This window comes from Lathamus discolor, chromosome 3 (genome assembly GCF_037157495.1).
Source record: "Lathamus discolor isolate bLatDis1 chromosome 3, bLatDis1.hap1, whole genome shotgun sequence".
Lineage (NCBI taxonomy): Eukaryota > Metazoa > Chordata > Aves > Psittaciformes > Psittacidae > Lathamus > Lathamus discolor.
Window position 1 is genome coordinate 57,854,720 of NC_088886.1, and position 24,552 is coordinate 57,879,271.

A 24,552-nucleotide genomic window follows, 5' to 3' on the forward strand; every position below is an offset into this window, starting at 1 on the left:
CCTTGGCCACCCTCGGGAGAGGCCTCCAGCAAGGTCTGCAGGGCAGTGCTTGGTCTCCATGTGGCACAGTGGGTCTATTGTTGGCATGTGCAATTCACACTGTAAAGCTTAAAAATACAATCTAGGGTCCTATTTCTGTTTTACTACACTGTCAGACAGGAGGAATAGCTGTGCTGTCATTTCACATTATAAAAAAATGGGAGGTTTGGGTTAGATTCTAAAACTAACTGGTGACATTCTGACATCGCAAGAAAGGGGATTTTACGTGATTTAAAGAGAAAAAGCAAAGGACTTAAAACTCTTTGGCCTTCCGTTTTTGCTAGAGTCTATTTAACACACACTATATGACATGTACGTATTTTGCAAGATAGCAGCTGATGGAGAAGGTGACTCCACGAGGCTCTTCATCAGAGAAAACTTAGCTTCACTTCGCTAAGCCTCTGAGAAAGCCACAAGAACTCGCAAACTGACAGTTACAAATGGGCCCTTAAAGCCCGACTCCTTAAGAACAGGAATGCCAGCAGGAAGCTGAAGGTTTGTAACCCCGCTTTCAGGCGCGTAAAGGCGTTACAGCAGCGGTGTCCGGGCCCTACAGCCGGAGGGCAGTCGAGGTGAGGCGCTGGGTGAGGGCAAACCGCGACACCCCGTGGAGCGAGTGGCAGCGCGGAGACAGCGGCGAGCTCGGCGGAGCTAACCCGGCCCGGCCCGGCCCGGCCCCGGTAAGGAAGGCGAGAAGGGAGGGGAGGTGGCGGCGGCGGGGTGGCGGCTGGCCCGAGCGGCGCGGCCGTTTCCTCGGCGTCCGGGCGCGGAGCTGCGGCGGCGCCGTGCCCAGCGGGGCCTGGTGAGGCCTCTGCGGCCGCAGCTCCGCTGCCGCTCGGGCTCCAGCACTCCGCAGGCAGCTGGGCCTGTGCCCGGCGGGGCTGGGAGCGGCGCTGCGCTGTGGGCTCACCCCGTGTGCCCGGAGCTGGCGGCCCTGGGTCCGGCGGGAGAGCGGGCATCAGGAGCGCTGGCGTCAGCGTGCGGGCTGCCGTGGTCTGGTGTACGCGGCACTGCAAATGCGTTATAAACGTGTATCCAGGACCACAGATACAGCATAGAGTCACAGACTGCTTTGGGCTGGAAGGGACCTTAAAGCTCATCCCCTTTCACCCCCTGCCACAGGCAGGGACACCTTCCACTAGAGCAGGTTGCTCCAAGCCCCATCCAACCTGGCCTTGAACACTGCCAGGGATGGGGCAGCCACAGCTTCTCTGGGCACCCTGTGCCAGCACCTCAGCACCCTCACAGGGAAGAACTTCTGCCTAATACCTAATCTAAATATCCTCTCTCAGATTAAAGCCATGTATTTATATTTAAAATAGCAAATTAAAACTCCCCCTTCTTCCCCTGAACTCGTGTGCCAGTGAGCATTAAAGAAGACAAGTGGCTGTATGATTACTTCTTTTAATCTGTGTAACTTCCTTATCTTTTGCCTCTATTTCAAGAGGTCGTGCATTAGCTGCTGTCTGGGTTTAGGAAAGATTCCTGATGTTTGTTCTCTTCCAGCCTTGTAGCAGTACAGCATGTGCCAGTAATGCACTTTTCAGGTGTTATTATTTGCTACTGAAGTCTAGGTAAATCACGTGACTCCAGTATTTAGCTTCACACCCTTAACTTCCCAAATGCAAATGTTAGAATTTAGCGTAGCTGTGATAAACTAGTTAGTGTTCAGATGGTCTAATAGGCCTTTGAGAAGCTCAGGACACTGGGGGAGGAGGGGCACTGAGGACATGGTAGGTGTCAGAGCTATTTGGGGTTTTACCTTTGGGAATACTTCAGTGAGACAAACTGATTTCATTGCAGTGATGATTTCTTGACAATAAGAAGCAGGAGGAACTAAAAATTAGCCATATAGGCTTACAAGCTGTAATGAAGATCTTCACAAACAGAAGGAATCTATGCAGTGTCAGACTCTCCAGCCCACTGAGTGAGCTGTCTCAGGCAATGGAGCTGCAGTCAAGGTTCTGAAGATGCTATAACTGTATGGTTGTGAATGTGTATTTCAGTTGCTGTAAGGACTTACAAAAATTAACACTGAGAGTTGCAATGTGATTGCAGTTGTAATTAGATACCTAATTTCATTGTAATTTTTTCAGGATTGCACCTCTTTGGATAGATGGAAATGCCCATACAGGCAAGACGTTCTTAAAAAGCAAGCAGAACATTTTGGACAACGGTCAGGGCACATACATGTTTGTATGGTTTCCTTGGTTTCTTGGGTTGTACAGGATGAAGCAAGTGGAAATCTAAAACGATCATTTAATTACTATATGAAGATAGCCAGCAATGTGAGCTCTTGGGCCTAGGAGCCATTTACTTAAACTGCCTCATTGCTGTGCAAAATCCTCAGTGTTAGTATGCAAATTCATGTATTAGCCTAAGAAAGGCACATAATGCTTTTGCTTTTGATGGCTTAAAAATTAAATTGCCGATAGCCTTCTCTCTGTAAAGGATGTTACACTTAGGGGCACCTCCATGCTACTGAACTGGTGCAGGAGGGCATCGTGTTCCTAACAGTAGCTTTATATAGTCATTAACCTTAGCTGCTCAGTTGGGTTTGTTGCCTCTGGCAGTAACTAACAGGCAGAGTTTCACAGGAAAAGGAGAAGACCTATCATGTGCTTAACAAACTGAGCAGCCTTATGCGCTGCAGAATTCTTTGTTGCTTCCCAAGGTGGTCAGGGAAACTGAAACACAGAAAGTCTTCTTAGGCATGTTTTTACTTTTATCTTAATTCCTTACTTTGCTAGAAGTACATGGACCTGTAGAGCCAGAGAGATGTTTGTTTCTAACTACATAACAGGTGACAGGAGTTTTTGGCTCCTAACACAGCAGATAGTGTATAGCTCTTTTTTCTAACAGAGAGGCAAGCAGTGGGATTATGGATGCTGTTGTTTTACCTTTGGTCTTGCTGGATGTTCTGGGAATCTTGCCTTACCCTGTGGCTGCTATATATGATTATTTTGCATCTGAGTGTTCTGCACTAGTACTTTTAGGGGTTTCATTAATTTGCCACCTTTATAAGAACAGCTTTTAGGGATTGTCAGTGTTTTCTTAGCTATTTAAATATCTGCTATTTATGTGGAAGCTGTATTTCTGTTACTATATTTGCCTTAGGTTCTGCTAAATGTGTTTTACTAATTGTAAGAAAACTGCAGAAGAGGTTGATAGAAGAAAAACCACTGAATGGCATCTCAAGAGGAACTTCTGAAGTTTTAGTAATTGTTTATTTTGGCAGACAAGTTGGTGTTTTCATTAAATCAGCAGTTTGTTTGCTTCAAAATAGCCACCCTCAGTTGGGTGCTGCATGTGACCTCCTTCTCTAGAAACCAGTATATTTTTTCTTTGTGGATGACTGACTCATACATGCAAATAGAAGGGTGATTGTTGGTTACTTAGAATAGGAAGTTTATACAACTATAGTAGAAGAAAAAGCTTATTCATGTGTGATAAGGGCACAAGAAGTAGGAAAGGAGTTGAATGTAAGAGGTCCAGAGATCACTAGGGATTATTGGAAAAGTAATTATAAAGACCACACTGCAGCAAATTCCAGATGATGCCAGGAACTGCTTTCCTTCTCTTGACCTTGCTGAAATGCTACCAAAAGGTGCAGGGACTGCTGTTTTGTAACTGCAGGCTGAGAGCATGCATTACCCAGCAAACACAGAGTGCCTGTGCTTGCCAAGCTGCTCTTTTTTGACTTATTTTCTGCATAGTTCTGGGTAAGTGTAGTATCATTAGTTTTCTAACCAGATTAAAATGCTGCAGAGCTCTGTGCCAAGTACTGCTGAATGTTTTATGGGCAGTTAGCCTTTTGTAGAAAATGGGGATTATTCCATGATTTTCCCAGAGAAAGAATGGTAAGAGCATCATGCTGTGGTTTGTCTTTGCATTTTTACTGTTAAAGGACACAGGTAAATCTCACAACCTTGAAATACTTACTCAACACGCACATGTATGCATGTTAATTAACAGTGTTGGAATTTACTCTTGATGTGCTTGAATGGTGGGGTTTGAATTCCATATTGCTGCTCAGGTAATAGGCAGCCTGTAAGCATGACTCTTTTTCAGGATGAAGGTCAAGATTAATAATATTAGTTAAAATATATACTATAGAATACTTTCATGAGAGTATCTCTGTGAACATCTTATCAGCTAGACTCTGGGGACCAGACACTTTAGCATCCCACTGTGTAATTGTAATTATAAACCTGCAAAAACTTGCAGGCTTAAAAAATTCTGTTGTAGTTGCCTTGAATTCACTGGCATTGTTGGGTTTCTGTTGAGAATGCCATTTGGTTTTAAGCTTGTGCTACGGAATTATTCTCCTAAATTTTTTTTGTACTTGAAACTCATTTAAGGTGATACCATGTTTCCTGTGAAGTAGAGATTCAATTTTAGACTGTAAGAGTCTCGTGGTCATTTTATTATTTACATTTTTCATACTTTGTCCCTGTGCACTTTTCATAGTGAATTTTCTTGTTTAGTGCCTTTCAGCTGTAGTTTCTTTCCAGCAATGGAGTGGAAATGGTTGGGAATGGAAATGAAAAATAGAGAACTAGACTTCATTTTACTGACTGGAGTAGCTTTTGTTATGGCAGTGATTCTCATTAGTAGCACCATGAGAAGGTCTGATAACCCATCATATTTTTAAGGGGTATTTGTGCATTGTGGTTTACTCTGATTTGGGTCAGCTACTAAAATGTACTTGTTTTTTTCTGATTTTGTGTCTTGCAACCATAACATCCTTAATGTCACTAGTTGTATGTAACTCAGCTGGGCCCAGTGCAGCTACATGAATTTATGGAAAGTAATGATGCGACTAAGTAAAAGAATGGATGTGGGCAGCTTTTAACTTGTTCAGATCTAAATTTCATCTAAATTAGCCTAGATTCACCCTCACAGGAGCAGAAAACACTTTTATCCTGTGCTGGGATTCAGTTTATTTCTGCTTTTTGCAGCAGTTCTTACCTCCAGGGTGAGTGTGCCCCATCGCATACACGTAGCAGTCTTGTCCTGTTTACTCGTTTAACAGCTCATGGATCAGACTGCACTGCTCAGCACTCCATTGTGCTGCTGATAATTCATCAGATATGGCTCTAATTACTGACTTTCAGCAAAACTTAACTGTGGTCATCTGTAATGTCGTCTGTTATTGACATGTAGGAATATCGGCAGCAGAAAAAGAGCTTGCTTTTATATAAAAATAGTAATGATTTTTCCATGATAAAACCTTTTCCATATAGCTTAAGTGTGGCGTCTTCATTTGAAGGTATCTGCCCATTTATATATAGCCACATGATGTACATACATGTTGTTGAAAGCTTTTAAGCCACAGACACTCATGTCTAAGGTAACTGGCATTAATAAGCAGACATGTGCTTGACTAAAGCTATGGGTAAATGTGACCAGAGCAGAGCACACAGACTAAGAACCACACATCAGAGGGGCCGCACACAGTTCCTGCATGAAGTAGGAACATAGTGTAACTGGTCTCCTTTAAACCTTACTTCAACTCATGTCTTTAATCATTAAAAACAATATCTATAAAGTTCCAAAACAGTAAAACTTCATAGTCTCTGGTCAGTGCTGTGCTTTCTCTTTCTCCAGTTATTTATGAATTATCAAAACAGGCAGCAAACATGACAAAAGGTGTGTTATCTTTTACTGAATAGAAGCCTGTAACTGTAGGAACACTGGAATGCTGTAGCACTTGGAAGTGTGACTGCTGCTGACACTGCGCCACGTGAGATGAACAGGTCAATAGTCTTTCTCCTCTGTTTCAAGTTTTACCCTCTGTGTGATTTCTCAAGCAAGCTTAGCTGAAAAACCTTAAAATTTGCACTATACCTGTTGAATAAGTTTAGGATACACTATATCAGGGACAGTGGGAATAAAACCAAAGCTGGTTTGATTTTCATTTACATATGTAGATATTTTTATATATATGGTGTGTGGGCAAGTGTGTATGTGTATAAATCCATCTTTTGAAATGCCTCTTTACTATATGTTTATTATTAGTACATTCTTGGTTGTTTTTGTTTGTTTTTCCTTTTTGTTGTTTTCTTTTGTTGGTGGTGGTTTGGATTTTTAGTTTCCATTAGCAATACTGTCAGGTTATCGTTAAGAATTACAGATTGAAGTCTTTCCCTAGAGTCTCCAAGGTATAGATAAGAGCTGCAATCAAACCATCCAGCACATCTGTTCCAGGTGAGAAATAGAGAGGTCTGTAGAATTCAAAGCTTCTTTAAAAAAACCAAAGAAATCATTCCGTTTATAACTTTCAAGATGGCAAAGAAAAGAACAACAAAGGAAATGTAAACTAAACTTCGTCAGAGCGGAAGACAGTATGAGGCTATCAGCTAGCAGATGTAAAAGCTAGAGCTGCTATCAGTATGTGTAATAGGGAAGAATGGGTATGTGTTTTGCCCCCTGAACACATATTGGAGTGAACTGCTGACTGATACTGCTTGGCAATTAAAGCTTCTGTGACTGTCATTGCTTTTAGGTTGTTATATTGATGGTATAAGAGTGTTTGCAGGGCTGGATGATGAACAACACTTGTAGTTTTGACTGTAAAAAGTTTCTGCTTCTAGAAGATTCTTGGTCTGCAATTGAATTGATTTGTCATTGAGAGTTTAGCATCCACTAATCTGTGGCAATGGAATATATCTAGCAAAATGGGGACTATAGGAGAACACTTAAATGGTCTAGCAATGATTTCTTTCTGAGTTAATCACAGGTACTTATGTTTTCCTTCCTGGTTCAAGGCAAAAGGACCTTTCTCCATACAAAGAAGATACATTAACAGAATTGCTGATATTGAAAAAAAGAACATTGAGTTTGGTTTCTTTTTTTGATTTAAGAACCTGAAATGTATGAGTTTGTTAGTGTCTGTGCAATAGTAAATCAGAGTAGAGAGTGCTGTGAAATGTGCTCCCTATAGCTGCTATAATTGTAGACCTTAAAATTGTATCAAACTTTCAAGGCATCTCATTTCTTGTATCCCTTATAGTAAAGGAGTAAATTAAACTGAAAACACTATAAAAGAGTCTTTATGTACTCAATATGTACTCAAATATTTGAGTAATTATGTTATGAATATGTATATTCATAACATAGGTGTTCAAGGTACAGGTGAGACATATGCTTTGAAGAATCTTCTCTATAAAAAGTTTTCCAACTGCCAGCATGTCACAGTAGTGACATGAAAGTATTAAAACTTGTCTCTAGATGCACTGAATGCTGTTAAATAGTAGAGTCCTAGTCTTCAGAGTCATAAATCCTCTGTAAGAGAATGGATAAAGTTGGCAGCTATAAAACATCAACTTGACGTTGATTTAGTCATTACTGTTAATTTTTTCTCAAGTAAGAAAATGGGGTGTGGGAAAGAGAAATAAAGACTGGGAACAGTGAGAGGGAGTGCTTTGTACAGTGCTTTGGTACGCTGCAGATGGAGGACAGGATTTGGCTAAACGTAGCACAGAATCCCTACTGGATTCAGTCTGTTAACCCAGGAATGATGACTGAAGTTTGGGATGCATGTGTGTTCTGCAGGAAGATTGTTACACGTTAGATGGGTATAGCTGGAGGCCAGGGGAAGGGAAGTGAGATGGTCTCTATATGATATACAGGTGTGAGCGTTGCAAAGATGTCAAATCCTATGGAGAGAGAGCAACCTTATCTAGTGGGAGGTGTTCCTGCCCATAGCAGGGTGTTGGAACTGGATGAGCTTTAAGGTCCCTTCCAATCCAGACTATCCCGTGATTCTGTGATCAAAAAATTGAATTCACAGATATGAATGTGGTGGTCAACTGGTTTTATTATCCCAGATACATTCTGAATCACTTCTGAAAAGACTATGCAATAAGTGTGATGTACTGTAGGTTACCCTGCTCTTGCAGGGGGGTTGGACTAGATGATCTTTTTAGGTCCCTTCCAACCCTTGGGATTCTGTGATTCTGTGTAAGTCACTCCAAGCACAGTGACTAACTTAAACTGCTTGCTGCCACATTGTTACTGAGATGACTGACATTTTAGCTGAATTATACAAGGGATCTTTGTAAATGCACCTGCAAAGGTCCTTACAGCACTGCTCCCCACCCATTCATACCATTCATAGCTTTGTAAGGTTTGTGGTGTTTTCCTCTAATAGCAACTGTTTCTACTCCCTGCCCTTGACCCACTGTCACTTGCTCTGCCATGGACAGGGAAGCTCCACAGACAATTGTTGGTAATCTGGCTAGCACATTTGCTGGCTGGCCACCAGGTAAGGAAGTCAGACCTATTGGTTTTGACATAGCATGTGGGGTTTTGTCATATGTTGCAAAGGTCTTTTTTAAGAACTTACTTTAAAAAAACTCTGCTTTTGTAGCAGGTCTGCAGGTTCCAAAATTATTAATAAGGGGTTGACAGCAAGACAGAACAAACTCTTTTTTTTTGTTTTTCAAAAACAGGTAAAAATTAAAAGCCATATAAGAAATCTGACTGGTTTTAGTAATAGTGACAATATGAATTTCTAGAAATACTTTCTATCCATCTCTGTATGTGGGGAAACAGAATTTGTTGATGCTTTCCTAATTCTGATGAGCAACCTGATCTAGTTGAAGATGTCCCTGCTTATTGCAGGGGTTTGGACTGGATGAGCTTTGAAGGTCCCTTCCAACCCAAACTGTTCAATGATGCTAATGAATATCAGAGAACACATGTTTCTGAGGTAGTGCTTCTTGTATGCTGTGATGATACGGAGGAATGATCTTCTGACACTTTACTGATGTTCTAGGAATACACAGTTCTGAAAACAGTGCTCCTTTTAGCTTCAGGACCAGTGGGCAGACTGCTCTTTGTCAAGTTTGTCTTTGACTGTAATATTATCTTTTTTCTTTAGGGTGGAGCTTTAATGTTTTGATGTCAGAATGAAGAGCAGGATACCTCTCATTCTTCTAGCCTGTGGCTCCTTTAACCCCATCACAAACATGCATATGCGTTTATTTGAGCTGGCCAGAGATCACCTGCACCAAACAGGTCAGTAAGGTGGTGGTAGCATCACATGGTGGTTTACTGTGAGAAGGAAGAAGGATTATTAACACTATAGATAAGCTGTCACTGTGCAGCTCACTGAATTCTAATATGCTTTAGTGATCATTCAGTATAAAGGTTTCATGGCATATTCAATATAGAAAGTCTTCCTATTCAAAATAGAAACCTCTTCCTTTGGCTCAGTACATAAACAAGTATCATAATGAATGTTCATGCAAATAAAGTGGAAGTTTTATCAGCACTTTTAGGCTCATATTCATGGAACAGGCAGAGCCTTGTGAAAGAATACACCTAAGAGCTTTGAAATGGAGAAGAAACGTTTGCGTTCAGATTTCATGCTTTTCTAATACATTGTGTTTTAATACGAAGTGTTAGCAGTTTTGACAGCTGGATGAAACTGGAGAAAAGATGAATCTTTAATTACTCATTATCCATCTTCACTAAGAGGCACAAGTTACCTCCCCTAGCAAAAGCATTTCCTCATAAAGAAGATCAGAAAAGTGAAATATTGGCAGGCTAGAAGGTTTTGGCAACACAGGAGAAAGGTGGGTAAAATCATGAACCTCAGCAAGAATCAGAAGAGCTGCTGAGAAGCGTTGCACTGGAAGCTTGATCAGCTGCTTATTTGCTGAGGCTTTAGCGGTTTTTTTTCCATCTGGCAGTAAAATATACACGTATGTTTCTGGAAGGAATTGGAAGGGAATTCTAGTTTGTTGGAACCTGATAGAAGTTCCTAGTGAGGTGGTTCAGCAGGAACCTGAACAGAAGGTAACAGTAAAAGGAATTTGGCTGTCAAATTGTGGGGATGTGGGAGGAGAGTTTAGAACCCACTGATACTGCTGTGTGGCAAAAGCAGCAGCTACATGTTTGTCATATACTGTGAGAATACTTAAAATGATCAGTTCTTGTTTTATGTTTTCCCACCCAGGGAATTGGTTGGTCATTCTCTCGTGCTTTTAGTCCTATTTCCACTTCTGTGATTACGTAGGGAAGGAGAAGAGAAATTGGAGCTTATTTGCTGGGAAGAAGCATTAGTTGCAGTCTGGGAGCTGATAGTGGGTCTGGAGGACCATGGTTATACGTGTCTAAAGCTTGTTTAAAGTGAGGTGATGGTCTGCTGTATTTGCACTGATTTCCTTCTTAGCGGAAACACTGCACTTCTGAGCTAACATACACACTGAATGCCTGAAAACCTAACTAGTGTGAGTGAAGAATTAACTAGCATGAGTGGCGATGCTCTCTAGGCTGGCAGAATGTGGCTTCTGGTGCTCCTTCAGTATTTCTGCTCAGTCATACTAATGTGCATCCTGACTGACATACCCAGTAATTCTGCCTGTCAGCTTTTTGCACATCACTTTGGTTTTAAATGCTATCTAATCTTATTTTTCATACATCCTTATTTTAAGTAGGGAGTTTTATTAAGTTTCTGATACTTTAAGCAGTACTTGAATTTCATTGCCACATGTCAAGTAAGTCACTCTTTTTCTGTTAATACCAGTCAATAAATCTTGTCATGCTGCCTTTTTAAATACAAGAGACATAGCTACATGTGACTGAATAATGATTCTCTTTGTTTGGATTTTGTCTCTGCTCATGTCAATTTGACTCTTTACATGTTCTCATGTAGCTAGAATTGTCTCAGATTTAAATCCTGGTTTTAAAAATGTTTCTTGAAACTTGCACTGTGGCAAATGCCTTTCCAGTCTGTTCATACCTAGTGCCAGATGCTTTTATTTCTCTTCGTATTTATCATTTGACTATAAAGTCCAAAGAAATAGTACTTGACTCAATCTACGTAAGATGTTTAAAGCCTTGTTTTCTGAGTGCTGCCATGGGAGGGTACCTGCTTCACTCATAGTTTCCAGATAAGATCAAGGCATAGAGGGCAAGGGAGGAAGGTATGAAAGACAAGATGGTTCCATCTGTGATGAGACAGACACAAGGGGGAGGTGATGGACAATGAGTTACTATCTTATGAAAACTTGGGGAAAATGTGACAGTCAGTGGGTTGTGTCAGATGCAGCACTGGGCTGCAGAGATGAGAAGTCCAAGGAGAAATTAGTCACTAACCAGCCTTGGCAATCTGGGAGTTTATGGTGTTCAAGGGGTGTAGCTGAATAAAAGACTGATATTTTCAGGAAAGGGATAAGAACAGATTGGAACAGCAGCAAGTCAGTATAAATAGAGACTTCACTTTGTTTTTCCTGCAACAGTTCTGACAACTGGAATTGAAAACAAAAAAAAAAACCCACTTTGATCCTACTGTTTTGATAGTGTGTATAGCAATATAGATACATGATTGGAACAGGATCAGATCAGCATTAGTTACTCACTGCATGTACAGTAAATATTGACAGACATTAGTTAAAATTAACTGAACTTAAAAATGAAAAGGAAACATCTCTTTGTTTTTTTTTCTTTTTTTTTCCCCAGGACAAGATTTACAGCAGCACTTGCTTAAATAGAGCAGTACTTGGTTAAGGATATGAGGCTTTAGCCTTGAAAGATGCATTTAGAGGGATACATGTGTAGCTGAGCATTCAGAAAGAATTAAAGCTGCAGAGTGCACTTCGCAGAGGTGCAAATCAAATCAGCAAAAGCGTAAACCTTAAGACATCTCAAGAAATACCATATCTCTAAAGAAAATGCTTCTGTTACATGAAACTCAGTTTTTGGAACTCTGTTATCAGTGCATACAGTTTAGGTCCTAAGAGTTTTCTGAATTTAAGGAATGCTTTTTAAGTGGACATCCTGTGGACATCTGTGGACATCTTTGTTTTGTTGTCCTACTCTAAAACCCAACAGAATGAAGGGTGGGAATCCCCTGCTTGCAGTGGTGTTTGAGTTATGCCCTGCATTTAACCTGGAATCCTAGTCATCTGTTTTGTAGCCTCTCCGAAGAGAATCATTGCTTCACAGTCATGTTTCATCAAAGCTGGTTTCTCTCATGTGAGCATTTCACAATAAGGTGTCCTGTGAGTAGAGCTGCAATGCTTTTATTCTTCACGTTGTTACTCTGAAAATTGTGTTTTTATCCTTCGTTTCTGGAGGAGATAACTCATGTTTATAGCTGTAAAGATACTGCCTTTCCTTCTTTTTGTCCAAATCCAGTGACCTCAGTAGAGGTGAAGCTGTTTTTTAAGGTCTTGGTGCAAAATGTTCATTATAGATGTGATGTGTGGAGATGATTCAGCATTTGTTAGAGGACTGCTCATGCTCAGTTACTCAGCTGTTGGAGGAGTTCCTGAAGTTGCAATGTATTTGAGTGGCTGGCTGACTACAGAAGTAAATCTGCATTGTCAGGCCCTGTAGTTCACTAAGCCAGGTGGATATGATTGATGTTTGTCCAGATACTCATGTGGCATCTGTCACTACAGTTTTTGCACACCTCATCTAATTGAGTGAATGCACCTTTCAAACACTGAAGTGGTGAAGGCAAAGTTATCCATCCTATGCAGAGCTATCCTAGAAGATTGTCCGTTACTGCTCTGATGTATTGGTTGTTTATGCTGACTTTCAACGCAATGATTGCTAAATTTTTTATCTCTTTGGTTTTCCTTCTGTTGAATTCCCTTCACAGAAGGTGACCGAACATGAAGTAAAAAAAGCTTTGTCTATTGTCTTTTCCTTTTTCATGGTTGGCAATCTCAAGAGGATGGTGTCCTCTTGATAGTTAATCTAAACAAAGATGTTAGATATCCCTCCCTCCACCCCAGCTAATTATAGCCTATAAATAAAATAAACATTTTGGTTTAAATGGAACCATGACCAGTCTTTGTATTTGTTTTCCTACCATGAGTAGGCTGAGTTCTGGGAAGATAACTTGATTTTTTTGTGGTTTCAAGGGAAGCTGTTACTATTACTACAATACAGGATTTTATCATGTGTTTTTAATGTATGTACATAGATGGCAGATGAAAGAAATTAAATAATCCAGTTAACCCTGTTCATAAATCAAGTGTGTCAGTTCTTGCTTCAGTGAAGAAATGAAATCTTACGTTCATGTAAACTCTTGTTGCATCTTAGATGGTTGAACAGGAGTTTGATCCATTTTGCAAGGAGTCACATAGAAAAGACAAGGGGTAATTGGTGCAAGTTAATCCTGGGGAGATTCTGATTGGACAGAAGAGGAAAATTTTTTCCCAGTGAGAGCAATGAGCCATTGGAATAATTTCTGCAAGGAAGAAGTGGTGGGTTCTCAGCACTGGAAGCTGTTAAGATTCAGCTGAACAGGGTGCTGGGACATCTAGCGTAGGTCATCCTTTGTCTAGAATGATTAGACCAGGTGATTATTGAGCTCACTTCCCACCTGGTATTCTATGATTGTATTATAAATATTTTCCTTCTGATAGCAAGTTGTACATCAGTTTGTTTTGAAATAAGTACCACTTTGCTCACGAAGGAGGACTGACTCCTCTGCAGTCCAAGTGGTTTTTGTTATTTGTGTATTTCATGTTCTGCAGTTGTTCCCGTTAGTGTACAAATATATGCAGGTTAGTTTCTTGTCCAGTGCTGGAAAGAAAATTAGGGCAGTCTTCAGGAAAAAAAACCAGGATTCTTTTTGGCACATGCTTGCAGAATTCGAGTACACTGGTGAGAAACCTTAGATAGGTGGGTTAAAAACACATCTTCATAAAGGTGTGTGGGGTTTGCAGGGGGCTTTTTGGTGTTTTATTCTCGGGGATTTTTTTGGGTACTGTAAGAGTGACAGAGCACTGGAACAGGCTGCCCAGGGGGGTTGTGGAGTCTCCTACACTGGAGATATTCAAGGCCCGCCTGGACAAGTTCCTGTGTGATGTACTGTAGGTTACCCTGCTCTTGCAGGGGGGTTGGACTAGATGATCTTTTTAGGTCCCTTCCAACCCTTGGGATTCTGTGATTCTGTGATTCTGTGATTCTGTTTAGCCTTTAGGGTGGTTTGGGGTTTTTTTTTGGTGTGGGTTTTTTTTTGGTGTGAGTTTTTTTTTGGTGTGGGTTTTTTTTTTGGTGTGGGTTTTTCTTTTGTGTGTGTGTTTTTGGTTTTGGTTTTGTGTTTGGTTGGGGGAAGAGGGAGTGTTTGGGGGTTTTGGTTTGGTGGTGTGGGTTTTTTTGGTGTTTGGATGTGGTTTGGGGCGCAGCAGTTGGCTTTTTGATTGGTTTTGCCTTTTTCCCGTATATGGATTTTAAACAAATGTTGGTATCTGCAGGAAGGGAGAATTCGCATATTTGAGTTGGACACATTTGAATAGGTTAACTTTTAAATTACTGAAGAGGACATAAGTTATTTAGAGACAGTAATAAGGTATTCTCCTATGTTTTGAGTGCTAAAGCTTGTATTTTTAGGTGGAAGGCTCATGTGTGTATCATGTTTGTATAGTGCTGGGTTACTTAGTCGTGAATCATCTCAACCACTTATTGTATTTTCTTTTGGTACCGTGTTAGCAACCTTGATTTTTCTCTTCCAGTTGGTTTTATTTCTGCTTTGGAACAAGCTGTGATATGGCATGAGAAGCTCTTACCTCTTCCAACTGATGTAGTTCTAGGCCAGACTAGAGACTGAAATCTTTGCAGTTAACAAGGATATGGCAGAGTTGCAAACATTCTTGGCTAGCATGATCTCACAGCATTTTCATTTTTACATTTAATATATTAATGTAAATATAAGGGAACGATTTATGTCTGTAGAAACTAAAAATAAAGGAATTTAAATGTGGAAAATGAAATTTTTGTGTAAGTAAAAACATTTCATAAGAGTAATCCCCAAACTGTAATTTATTTCCCTTTAAATGAGGTTATAGTATTATATGTTATCAATATACCAAGGGAATAATTGTTGTTCATAAGTCAAGTGAAATTATTTCCAATTTCAAGTCAACAGATGGACTTAATTATATGCACATCTTTATGTGGGTCTGGAAAGTTTTATCAGGCTCGATTGCCCATTTTGCCTATAATGAGAATGTTTTAAAACAGAGGGTACCTTGGACTCAACATTTCAACAGGAGACAGGCCTGTGAATCTCACTGACTCTTAGTGCTATGTCTTTAAGCTCAACTCAAATTCTTCTTAATATTTTACCCTATTATGTCAAAATAAATGCGATGTTACTAATTTTCAATTATGGAATATTAAATTTTCACGTGCCAGTAAATTAGGAGTCCAGGGGTATCATTTGTATTACAAAGCAATAGAAGGAACTGGCTGTATTTAAGAAACAATCTGAAAAAAGTAAGATGATTTCACTCCCCTTCAGTATTATACATATAGTTATTTAAATAGTATATGTTACATTAGAATAATTTTGTTTAATTTCTGTTTATGTGAAACACCCTTCGTGTCCTCTCTGTTTCTTGAAGGATGTGGCTCATATCAGTACTTTATTTCACTGTGGATTTATTTAAATGAGAGCAACATTTTGTTTGCCGATTTGAGGCCAGAACTGCAAAGTCTAACAAAAAGAGCTTGTTGTGTTAATGATTACATTGTGTTACAAGAGTAGAATAATATGGGCATATTTTCAAATTTAATTAACATGATCAGCCACGTAGAAAGGGTCTTTAATGGCTGCTAAGCTGATGTTTGGACCATAGTGCTGTAAGTCTCATTTTAGACTCCATTAGCCTCATCTTTGTTCTTCTGATTTGTCTGCATCACATTAATCACAACTGCAGCAATATGCCATAATTCTTGCTTTAACACAATGAAGACACAGTGATTTTGATAAATAGCAAGCATCAGATCCTGAAGAACAAAGTGGTGGTCATTTAAGTCATCAATTGCTCTGGCTTTAGAAAAACTGAACTTACTGGAATATATAACTTAATTAGATCCAGCAATTTTGATAGTTTGCATCATAAATTATAAACATCTCTACTTGCTTGAAAATTGTATGTTCATCCAGCTTTCCTTTTCAGTCATCTAATAGGATAAACGTATTGATAGTAATTGCGAGCAGTTCACACAGGGATAAGAAGGCTGCTTTTTAATGTAAATTGCTGTTTCTGTATGGAAAATAATGCCTAGATAAGCTTTTATAGCCTCTTATTAATTTGAAGCTAACCATGCTTTGAGGAGGTTGGGCTAGATGTGCTGTCAAGGTCTTCTCCACCCTAAATTTTCAAGATCTGTGAAGATGACTTATTTTTCTTTTATTCTTTGTCCTTTCTTCAAAAGGAGGGTATCAGGTGATGGAAGGCATAATATCTCCTGTTAATGATGGCTACGGAAAGAAAGGCTTGGTTTCAGCAAGGCACCGGGTAGCAATGGCTAAACTAGCCCTGGAGACATCTGACTGGATTAGAGTTGATCCGTGGGAGAGTGAGCAGGAGACATGGATAGAGACAGTAAAAGTATTAAGGTAATTACATTGTTTTTCCCTTTATGAAGTTACTGATTGCCAAAAATCTGTCAGGCTACCAGGTTAATTCACAGACCTCGCTTCTAATAGCAAAACCCAAGCAAAGCAGAATATATCTGTTTATGGCATCATCTGCTATGAGAGTATTATATGCAATGAAAATTCACATCACTTTGCTTCAAAAAGGCTGTGTCATCAGCATTTCCTATCTGGAGTCTCTGCTTTCCTAGTGCAAAGCCAAAAGGCTTTCTCCAGACCTATGCAAGACTCTACAGTACTGTACTTGTGCCATTTCAGTAGTTAGATGCAAGTGGGAAGTCTCTGCCAAGAAAAGATCTTGCAGAATTATAGTTACTGAAAGAATTCTGCAGATAAGGTTTTGGCTCTTATTTCTCTTGTTTTTAAATCTCTAAGCAGGTAATACAGAGATCTTAATCAGTCAGTAAGAGAGTTTACAACCTATTCTTCAGGAGCATCCCCTTTCCAGATAAGCTGTGTTAGCATTATTATGCCTGCAGGTTTATCTAGTCACACATCCTTGAGAAGTTTTCATATTAAGTCTAATGGAAAGTTAAACCCAAGCACGAAACTGCTGCTGTTTTCTTCAAAATCACTGAATTTGATATGGTTTTGTGCAAAAGGAGAAAAAAAACTGCACGATTTGTCCAAAACCTGTTAACTTGATGCAAGGACCTTGAAATTTGCCTTTTGCCTGTATGGTTGGTCTTGCTAGTAAATGCATTATGGGGCAAGGTATGAGAGCACAGACTTCTTGTGCTAGCCACTTTTTGGAAATGTAGATGCTACAGAAGTCAGCAGATACTGTTAAAGTGAAAGACTTAAAGAAGGCAAGAACTGTCAATGATCCTTCATTTCTATCGACATTTCCTAGTATACTTCCTAACTGGAAGCGGTTGCTTGGATAGCTTTAAGGCTCTAAAATGTGCCTTCCAATAACAGCCCAGAAAGTTCTTGTGACTCCCTGTGAAGCCAATTCAAAGCCAGGCCTTTAACTTTACAACAGCATATGTGAGAATACCCTACATACTTACAAAAGAACTAGTGGAGGCTTTTAATTCTGCTCTTATTTGCTTCACTGTGAATGTAGACATCCAGTTAATTCTTTTGCCCCTTCTCTCCAGCCAGCTGAATAGGATCTGGGCAGGAGGAAGACTAAGCAATGCTAGTTGCTTCTGTTCTTTTCTCTTACCACAATTGTATTCCAGGGTGAGAAATCACCAAAAGGTCTATCCTTCAGCATTGGTTCTGTATGGGGTTTTGTCCCTAAATTTCAGTTTTGTAAAACTATATTCCTCTGAAGAAACAGCCACAAATGTTAAAGATAAGGTGATCCTGCTTAAAAAGCATTTGATTTTGCACAGCTCCAAATGAAGCGAATGCTACTTGCAAGATCAGGTTTGTACCTTTTAAATCCACTTCAGCATCCTTTAGGATAAGAGGTTCAGTAAGTAAAACCTGTGTATCAATTTCTGCTCACGGAAGTTAGTATCAATGTGGTATGAACAGCCAAGCTTCCTGTCTGCCTAGGAATTGAACCTCTAGTTTTATAAATAAATTAAATGGATGCTTGCTACTGAGAGATGAGCTGTATTAATCTCATGCTGAATCCTCTCCCTGGAATGGGGAAGCAGCCTCCTGATGAAAGAGCACATGTAGGTGTTTTGGCTTTATATCGTATTTTAACCATCACATGTGAGTATTAAAAAAGGAGGTGGCTTTAGGGGTAGACCCTGTTTAGACCACGTCTAAACAGACAGTGGTTTATTGTAGAGTTGAGCCCCTTCACAAGTGTTGGGTATTAATAGATTATTCCCTGGTCAAAGAATGAAGACCCAATTTTTGCCTTCACTATAAACTCTCTCAGGTAGGAAACATTAGTACCAATAGACAGATTTTGCTATTGTACCTAATGTCTCTTCCTATCAGTATTTTGAATTGTACACTGAACTGCAGTAGAACATTGTGTCCGAGACACATGAATGGCCTTTTCCTGCAGTGCCGCTTTTACCTTAACGTGATGAAAATGTCATATTTAATCAAAGTCAGTGGATTTTGCAGAGGCTCCCAAATAGCTATGGCATTTTAAACAGCAAAGCTCATATCCCACTTGTGGTGGTGCTATTAGATGCCTGTTACATCACGTGAGTATGGAAATTTTGGACACTATCCCAAGGCTTTTTTAGAGAGGAACCAGGATAGTACTGTTTCCCTCTTAGCTGCTGTTTGTGACTATTCTTCCTAGACAAGAAAACAGTATTGTCAATAACCAAAGTACTACATTAATTCCTCTTGTAATGTAGATTTGATTGTGGTTCAGACAGACTGTGCATTAATTTAGAATTGGCAAAGATCTCTCTTACCCAACTATGGTTGAATTGTCCTTGTGATTTAATTACACAGTTACTCAAAGCTTCACACACGGTTCAGGAAATGTTTGATAAGCTGACAGATTGGTTTGTCCTTCTTGGTGTGTCTTTAACAGAACCCTCACTGCCCCGACACTTGAAGTGCTGCCTGCTGAACAGACCTTCTGACAGTTAAGATTTTGCAGGCCTTGTAACGTTAGTCCTGCAGTGAGCCCTTTGCCAAGAGTTATTTTTGAATCATGGACCAAGAATGTCAGTCCGTGATGCAAAGTTAGTGTGCTTGGCTATACATAGCATCAGCCTGTTTACAACAAGGCAGGATTCAAAATAGAAATATAGGAAAGCACAGGCCAAGCTACTGCTGTCTGCTTTCTACTCCCATATGTCCCTTGCCTCGTGTCTATGCAGTTTCTTTAGCCACTGCCTGAGCATCAAATACTGTTGGAGATTGTTCTGCAGCCTGTCTAAGTGTAGGTTCTTGACACTTGGGCAGCTTGTTCCTGTGGCTGAAAGTATTTGCATGATTTGAAGACTGTACATTTACATCATTGAACTATAAATTCATTCATTACGCCAGACATTCACAGGGTTATCTATGGCTTTGTACACATATTGAATTCGAACTGTACGTTTTAACTCATGATCTTTGCTTAGATACAGTTATATAAGACCTAATGGTCACTTTGGCTGTACATTTAACAGGCAGAGATGGGACCTTGAGTTTGTGCCTGCCTGTTCTGTTTAACCATGAATATGATTCCTGAAATGATTTTGACTCGTCAGTATGAGCAGTGCCTAAGCGTGGTTCAGGATGGTGCAAGTCGCAGAGTATTGTAGTCAGGCAAGCCCATGTTGATTTGAAAGGAAGGGATTTAGGTGTTTAGATGTTGCTGTCACTGAAAAGTCATAGTACCAGTACTGCAGTGGGCCACCAGTGATCAGGAGTAGCAAAAGAAGAAAGTAATAGAAACCTGGAAAAACTGACAAAAGGATCCTTGCCTGCTTTCACAGATCTCAACTCGGTAAAATTAGAAGCACGACAGATGTCAGAAATCTTACGAGAATTGCCTGTTTTGAATTTCTCAGAATTGTGATTCTTTTAATTAGAGGCCAGGTTGGACAGGGCTTGGGGCAACCTGGTCTAGTGGAGGGTGTCCCTGCCTGTGGCAGGGGGTTGGAACTGGATAAGCTTTAAGGTCCCTTCCAACCCAAACCAGTCTGGGATTCTATGAAAGCTAAAACCACAAGGTGAGAACTTGGGGAACACATTTTATGGAGAAGAGGATGAGAGAAAACAAGAATGTCTCCTCCTGAAAGTTGAGCGCACACTATGGAAACATCGCTATAAGGGGTTGTATTTTATCCAGAAATTAAATCTAGTGAATGAAGTGTGATTTAATCTTATTCCAAGCAAAAAACTCCACAATGTTTCAAATGCAGTGTTATAGTAAAATTGCCATAATGGCAGAATTTCAAAAAGGCATTTGAAAACCCGAATGCCGTTACAGAGATTGCTTGTGAATTCTGCAAAATGTGAACTGCATGGCTACTGATCTCATGGCAGAAGGAATATGCTAAATTCTTACCAAACTGTATTCAAGGTGCATGAAAGCAGACTGTGTTCTTGAATGTGAAAGTGCCAGGTAATCGCTTTGTGCATGTCTGAGAGGATTACCTCACACAGAAGCCTTTATTTTTAAATGCAGGCACCATTACAACGAATCACTCAGATTGCTCCAGCCTAAGGAGTTCATGAAAAACAAATGGCCCATAGAAAGAGCTACAGAAGATTCCCTTTCTTACCAGCACTCAGGTTGGTTCATAACTGTAAACATGACTCTTGGTTTAGCATTAAAAATCACACGGCTGTACCAGACTAGACTAATTGATGGAGAACTCGAACATAGTAGCTGGTAAGTTCAGAGGGTTGGAGCTGCCTGCCAAAAACAAGACATGGCAAATGCCAGCATGACTTGCAGTTATTCCCACATAGATGGGAGATTTGCTTTGGAATTGTATTAATTCTTGGGTTTATAAGCATCTCTTTGGCTGTGTCAGCTATGAGTGTTGTGGCCCTGCTGGTTTTGCAAAGCATAGGATATATGAATAAGAAATATCAGAAAGTATAGGGATTACTTAGAATTGTAATTTAGTGTAAAACAATGGATGAAGTAGATGAGTATCACACCAGTGCTGCTGATGCACTGATGTTTACTGCATTTCTGGACAGAATAGCTTTTGTTGACTTTGGAAGTATGGCAGTTTCTGGAAACACTGTCAGGTTTGGGTTTCCTGTTTTAGCCTTATGACTAGGTAGGATGCTGCTAGATTTTTGATACATTACACTCTGTAGTATTGCAGCAGTCCTTGAACATGAATAATACATTTAATTTGTTCATGGTTATAAAAAAGTTTCCAAATGATGAATTGTATCTCTATAGATGGTGGAGGAAAAAAAGCTTCAAGGCATTTGGCCTGCAGTAGAATCTTGTGTCTGATGGGGTTAAAGACTGTGAGCAAGTCAGATTCTTCCACATTGCCACATTAAGGAAAACTAGTGAGAATGTAGTAAAAACTGTTTTAATTTTGGCTATTATTTGCTGTAGGGTTTTTTTTCATGCTCCATAGCATTTTATGTAAAAATGGTCAAGAAAACAAATGCTAAACCAAGTCTTTATTTCCCATTAAATATTCTCTGTTTAGAATTCATCAGTCATCATCACAGGACAGACACATCTACAGTCAAAACCAGAAAGCACAGCAAAACTGAACGTGGGTGAGGAGGGCAGGCAAGAGATAGGTTTTTCTGTCTAGTACATAGTAGCTGGATTTTAGATATTATTATTATTGGTGGTGGTGGTTTTTAAATTTTTAACTCTATCTGGCAGCTCTCTGCGAAGAACCATCTATTAGTTTGAATGGAGGAAAGCTGTCATCTTGTTTTTACTTACTTCTTCTGTCTTCACTGCTTTTACCAACTGGGCAGAGGTATGGATTTGGCTATATTAAACACGTATGTGGCCCACCAAGAGGAGCAGAATGGTTTCTTCCCGCTTCCTTTGTTCACTAGCATGACATGGAGAATGATCAAGAACTACTGAGAACTCCAGAGCAGAACAAATTTTCTCCCCTTTTTCTCCTTTCTCCTCCTCCTTTTTAACAGTGAAAACAGCCAGCCATTGGAATAATTTCCCCAGGGAAGTGGTAGGTTCCCCAGCACTGGGCACTTTTAGGCCTCAGCTAGACGGGCCTCTGGGACATCTTGTCTAGGTTATGCTTTGCCAAGACAGGTTCCTTCCAACCTGGTATTTTATGATGCAAAAATAGATGTTGGTTAGCACAAACTTTCAAAGGCACGCAACTGCTCCCTAATTCCTCCTCCCCAAAAAAACCCTGCCAACAACGATATCTGTTGAATTGGGGTTTTCTGTGAAGTTTGTATAAAGGCTAACTCACTTAAGTGAAGCTTTCACAAAGATCAGCTTGATGGCTGAATTTAGCATTGGCAGACTTCTGTAATATACTATTTGTCTATGAAATATCTGCCTACTAAACTGTAAGACTTCTGTGCTGTGAGATACTGAGCCTCATGATTTTGTTCCACATGAAGTAATCAGGTCACTTTAATATATATTACAAATAAAAAGGTTCATTGAGGACAGGTATGGACAAATTATTGCAGTTGTTACACATTTAGAATAGCTTATTAGTGCTGGTCACTCAGGATGAAGATGAGAACAATAAGGCTACAAAATCCTTTCTCTCAGTGTCCAAGAACTTGCCATCCCTCCTTGATTTTGGGGTTTTATATAATTATCTGTAGTGCAAACTGCAGTCATCATTTAGCAAAGTGCCCTTGAAAAGGCCAAAGACTCATTTTTCTCATGGGCATGTGAGATGTGGGGATATATGGAGACGTATCTATAAAATTGACAGACTTTTTGTAAAGCCTATAATCTCTTAATTTAGCTTCTAGTACCGTAGAACTGTAATGCATGTACATTCAGGGAAAGCCCATCAACACTATAAAAGCTCTGGCATCAGATTAGCTCTAATACAGTGTGGGACAGAGTACTGTTTAATTGTGGAGGTTGCTCTTAGTTAAAAAGCAAGCTGTGACGTAAACCCCAGGTAAGACTCTGGAAAGCAGGAGACTGAAAACAAGCCTTAACATAGAACTGAGGACAGGGAACTGGAAAGGAAGAGTAGACTCTCGGAATGGGAAGACAAGATCAGAACTTGCATGAGGAAATAGATGGGCAAAGGACAGCTCGGAAGGGATGAAGCAGAAAAGATGGGCTTTGTCACTAGAGAGCTTACAGTGTGGTTTGAATCCCAGGATTCTTGGTGTCTCTTCATTCATCAGCTCTCAGAAGTATCTGGGGCAGTCTTCCAGAGTTTCACACTCTTGTAGCCCTGATCCCCACAGGGATCACAGACAGATTGTGCAGGCTGGTATGTAGTGGCCATGTTCATCCAAGTCTAGTCTTCATGCCAAAATAATTCTCTTTATTTCTTCTTTCTCGGCTTGCTTTAGTGGAGGAATAATTTTGCTTTAATGTTGTATAGATAACATTTAATATGCTGTGAGTTATGATAAAGTAGGTGATAAAGTAATTGTGACCAGACACATAAAATACAATCTGAATTTTTCTTGCAACCTTTTGGAAGAAAACTGGAGTAAAGGTAAATGATTAAAGAAAAAAGAGTGAATTGAAACCAATTCTAAGTATAACCTTCCTAGAAAACCAAGCAAGTATAGAAATCTCTCCTTTGTTTTTGTCTTTCCAGTTCTACCAGAATTAAAGCTGCTCTGTGGGGCTGATTTTCTACAGACATTTAAGACACCCAATCTCTGGAAGGAAGAACACATCACTGAAGTAGTGGAAAAGTTTGGTCTGGTCTGTGTTAGTCGTGCTGGCTCTGATCCTGCTCAGCATATCAAAGAATCAGAACTTTTAACTAAATTTCAGCACAATATCTTTCTGGTGAAAGAATGGATTCAGAATGAAATCAGTGCAACACAGATACGCTATGCCTTGCGCAGAGGGTTAAGTGTAAAGTATCTCATTCCTGATTCTGTTATAGCCTACATTGCACACCATAATATCTACACAGAAGAGAGTGAGCGGAAGAATGAAGGTGACTTGCTTCAGCCTCTGAAGCTGCATAGCACACCAGTAAATCCACTCAATGACTGATTTCTTTAGTGTGTCAAGTGGACAGACTTAGAGTTTTTTCCTGTAAAGTTCTTGAGGAAGCTTGATTCTTGTTAATGAAGAGAAAATGAGTCAGTCCAAACCCTCTTGAATTTGTGTGGTGTTTTAAATTCATGGGTTGGTTTGTGGTAGTGCGCAGGAAATTGGGATGCTCAGCTGCATAGCTTAAAATACATAAAAACCAGCTTCCTTGTGAAAATAAAAGAAGTAAGATCTGAACAATAAGTATTAATCTCCAGCAATATGTAAGGGGCCAAACATAGCACTTTCCTGAATTGTACTTCTGTAATCCTACAGACAGCTTTATGATAAAGATGCTGTTCTGAAGCAGCAAAATACATGAACTGTAGCTTATCTTTGTGTGTGTATATATATATATATATATTTAAATATATATTACTGTTAAACTTTGACTTTTTAGGACCCTGAATAACTTTCGTGTTTTGACAGCTTAGACAAGAGATGGGAATAAATCTTTGATGTCTGCACTTTAAAATGCATGCACCACTCATGTCACTTTTAAGCCTCCAGA

At 39.8% G+C, this 24,552-nt stretch overlaps 1 protein-coding gene across 4 annotated transcripts; it reads left to right on the plus strand.

The window, feature by feature from the left end:
- Window positions 1-456: 456 nt before the first annotated feature.
- On the plus strand, window positions 457-24,516 carry NMNAT3 (nicotinamide nucleotide adenylyltransferase 3). Of its 4 annotated transcripts, none has more exons than XM_065675435.1 (5): window positions 461-719; window positions 8,927-9,063; window positions 16,231-16,414; window positions 20,508-20,614; window positions 23,593-24,516. In XM_065675435.1, exons 2-5 carry the CDS (start codon window positions 8,955-8,957, stop codon window positions 24,000-24,002), a joined length of 810 nt encoding a protein of 269 aa, XP_065531507.1. In that variant the 5' UTR covers window positions 461-719; window positions 8,927-8,954; the 3' UTR covers window positions 24,003-24,516. The 4 variants fall into 4 exon arrangements, with proteins under 4 accessions (XP_065531510.1, XP_065531511.1, XP_065531507.1 ...); XM_065675436.1 differs by lacking the exon at window positions 461-719 and adding an exon at window positions 6,230-6,249; XM_065675439.1 differs by lacking the exon at window positions 20,508-20,614 and having other exon boundaries at window positions 460-719; window positions 23,593-23,711.
- Window positions 24,517-24,552: the final 36 nt, after the last annotated feature.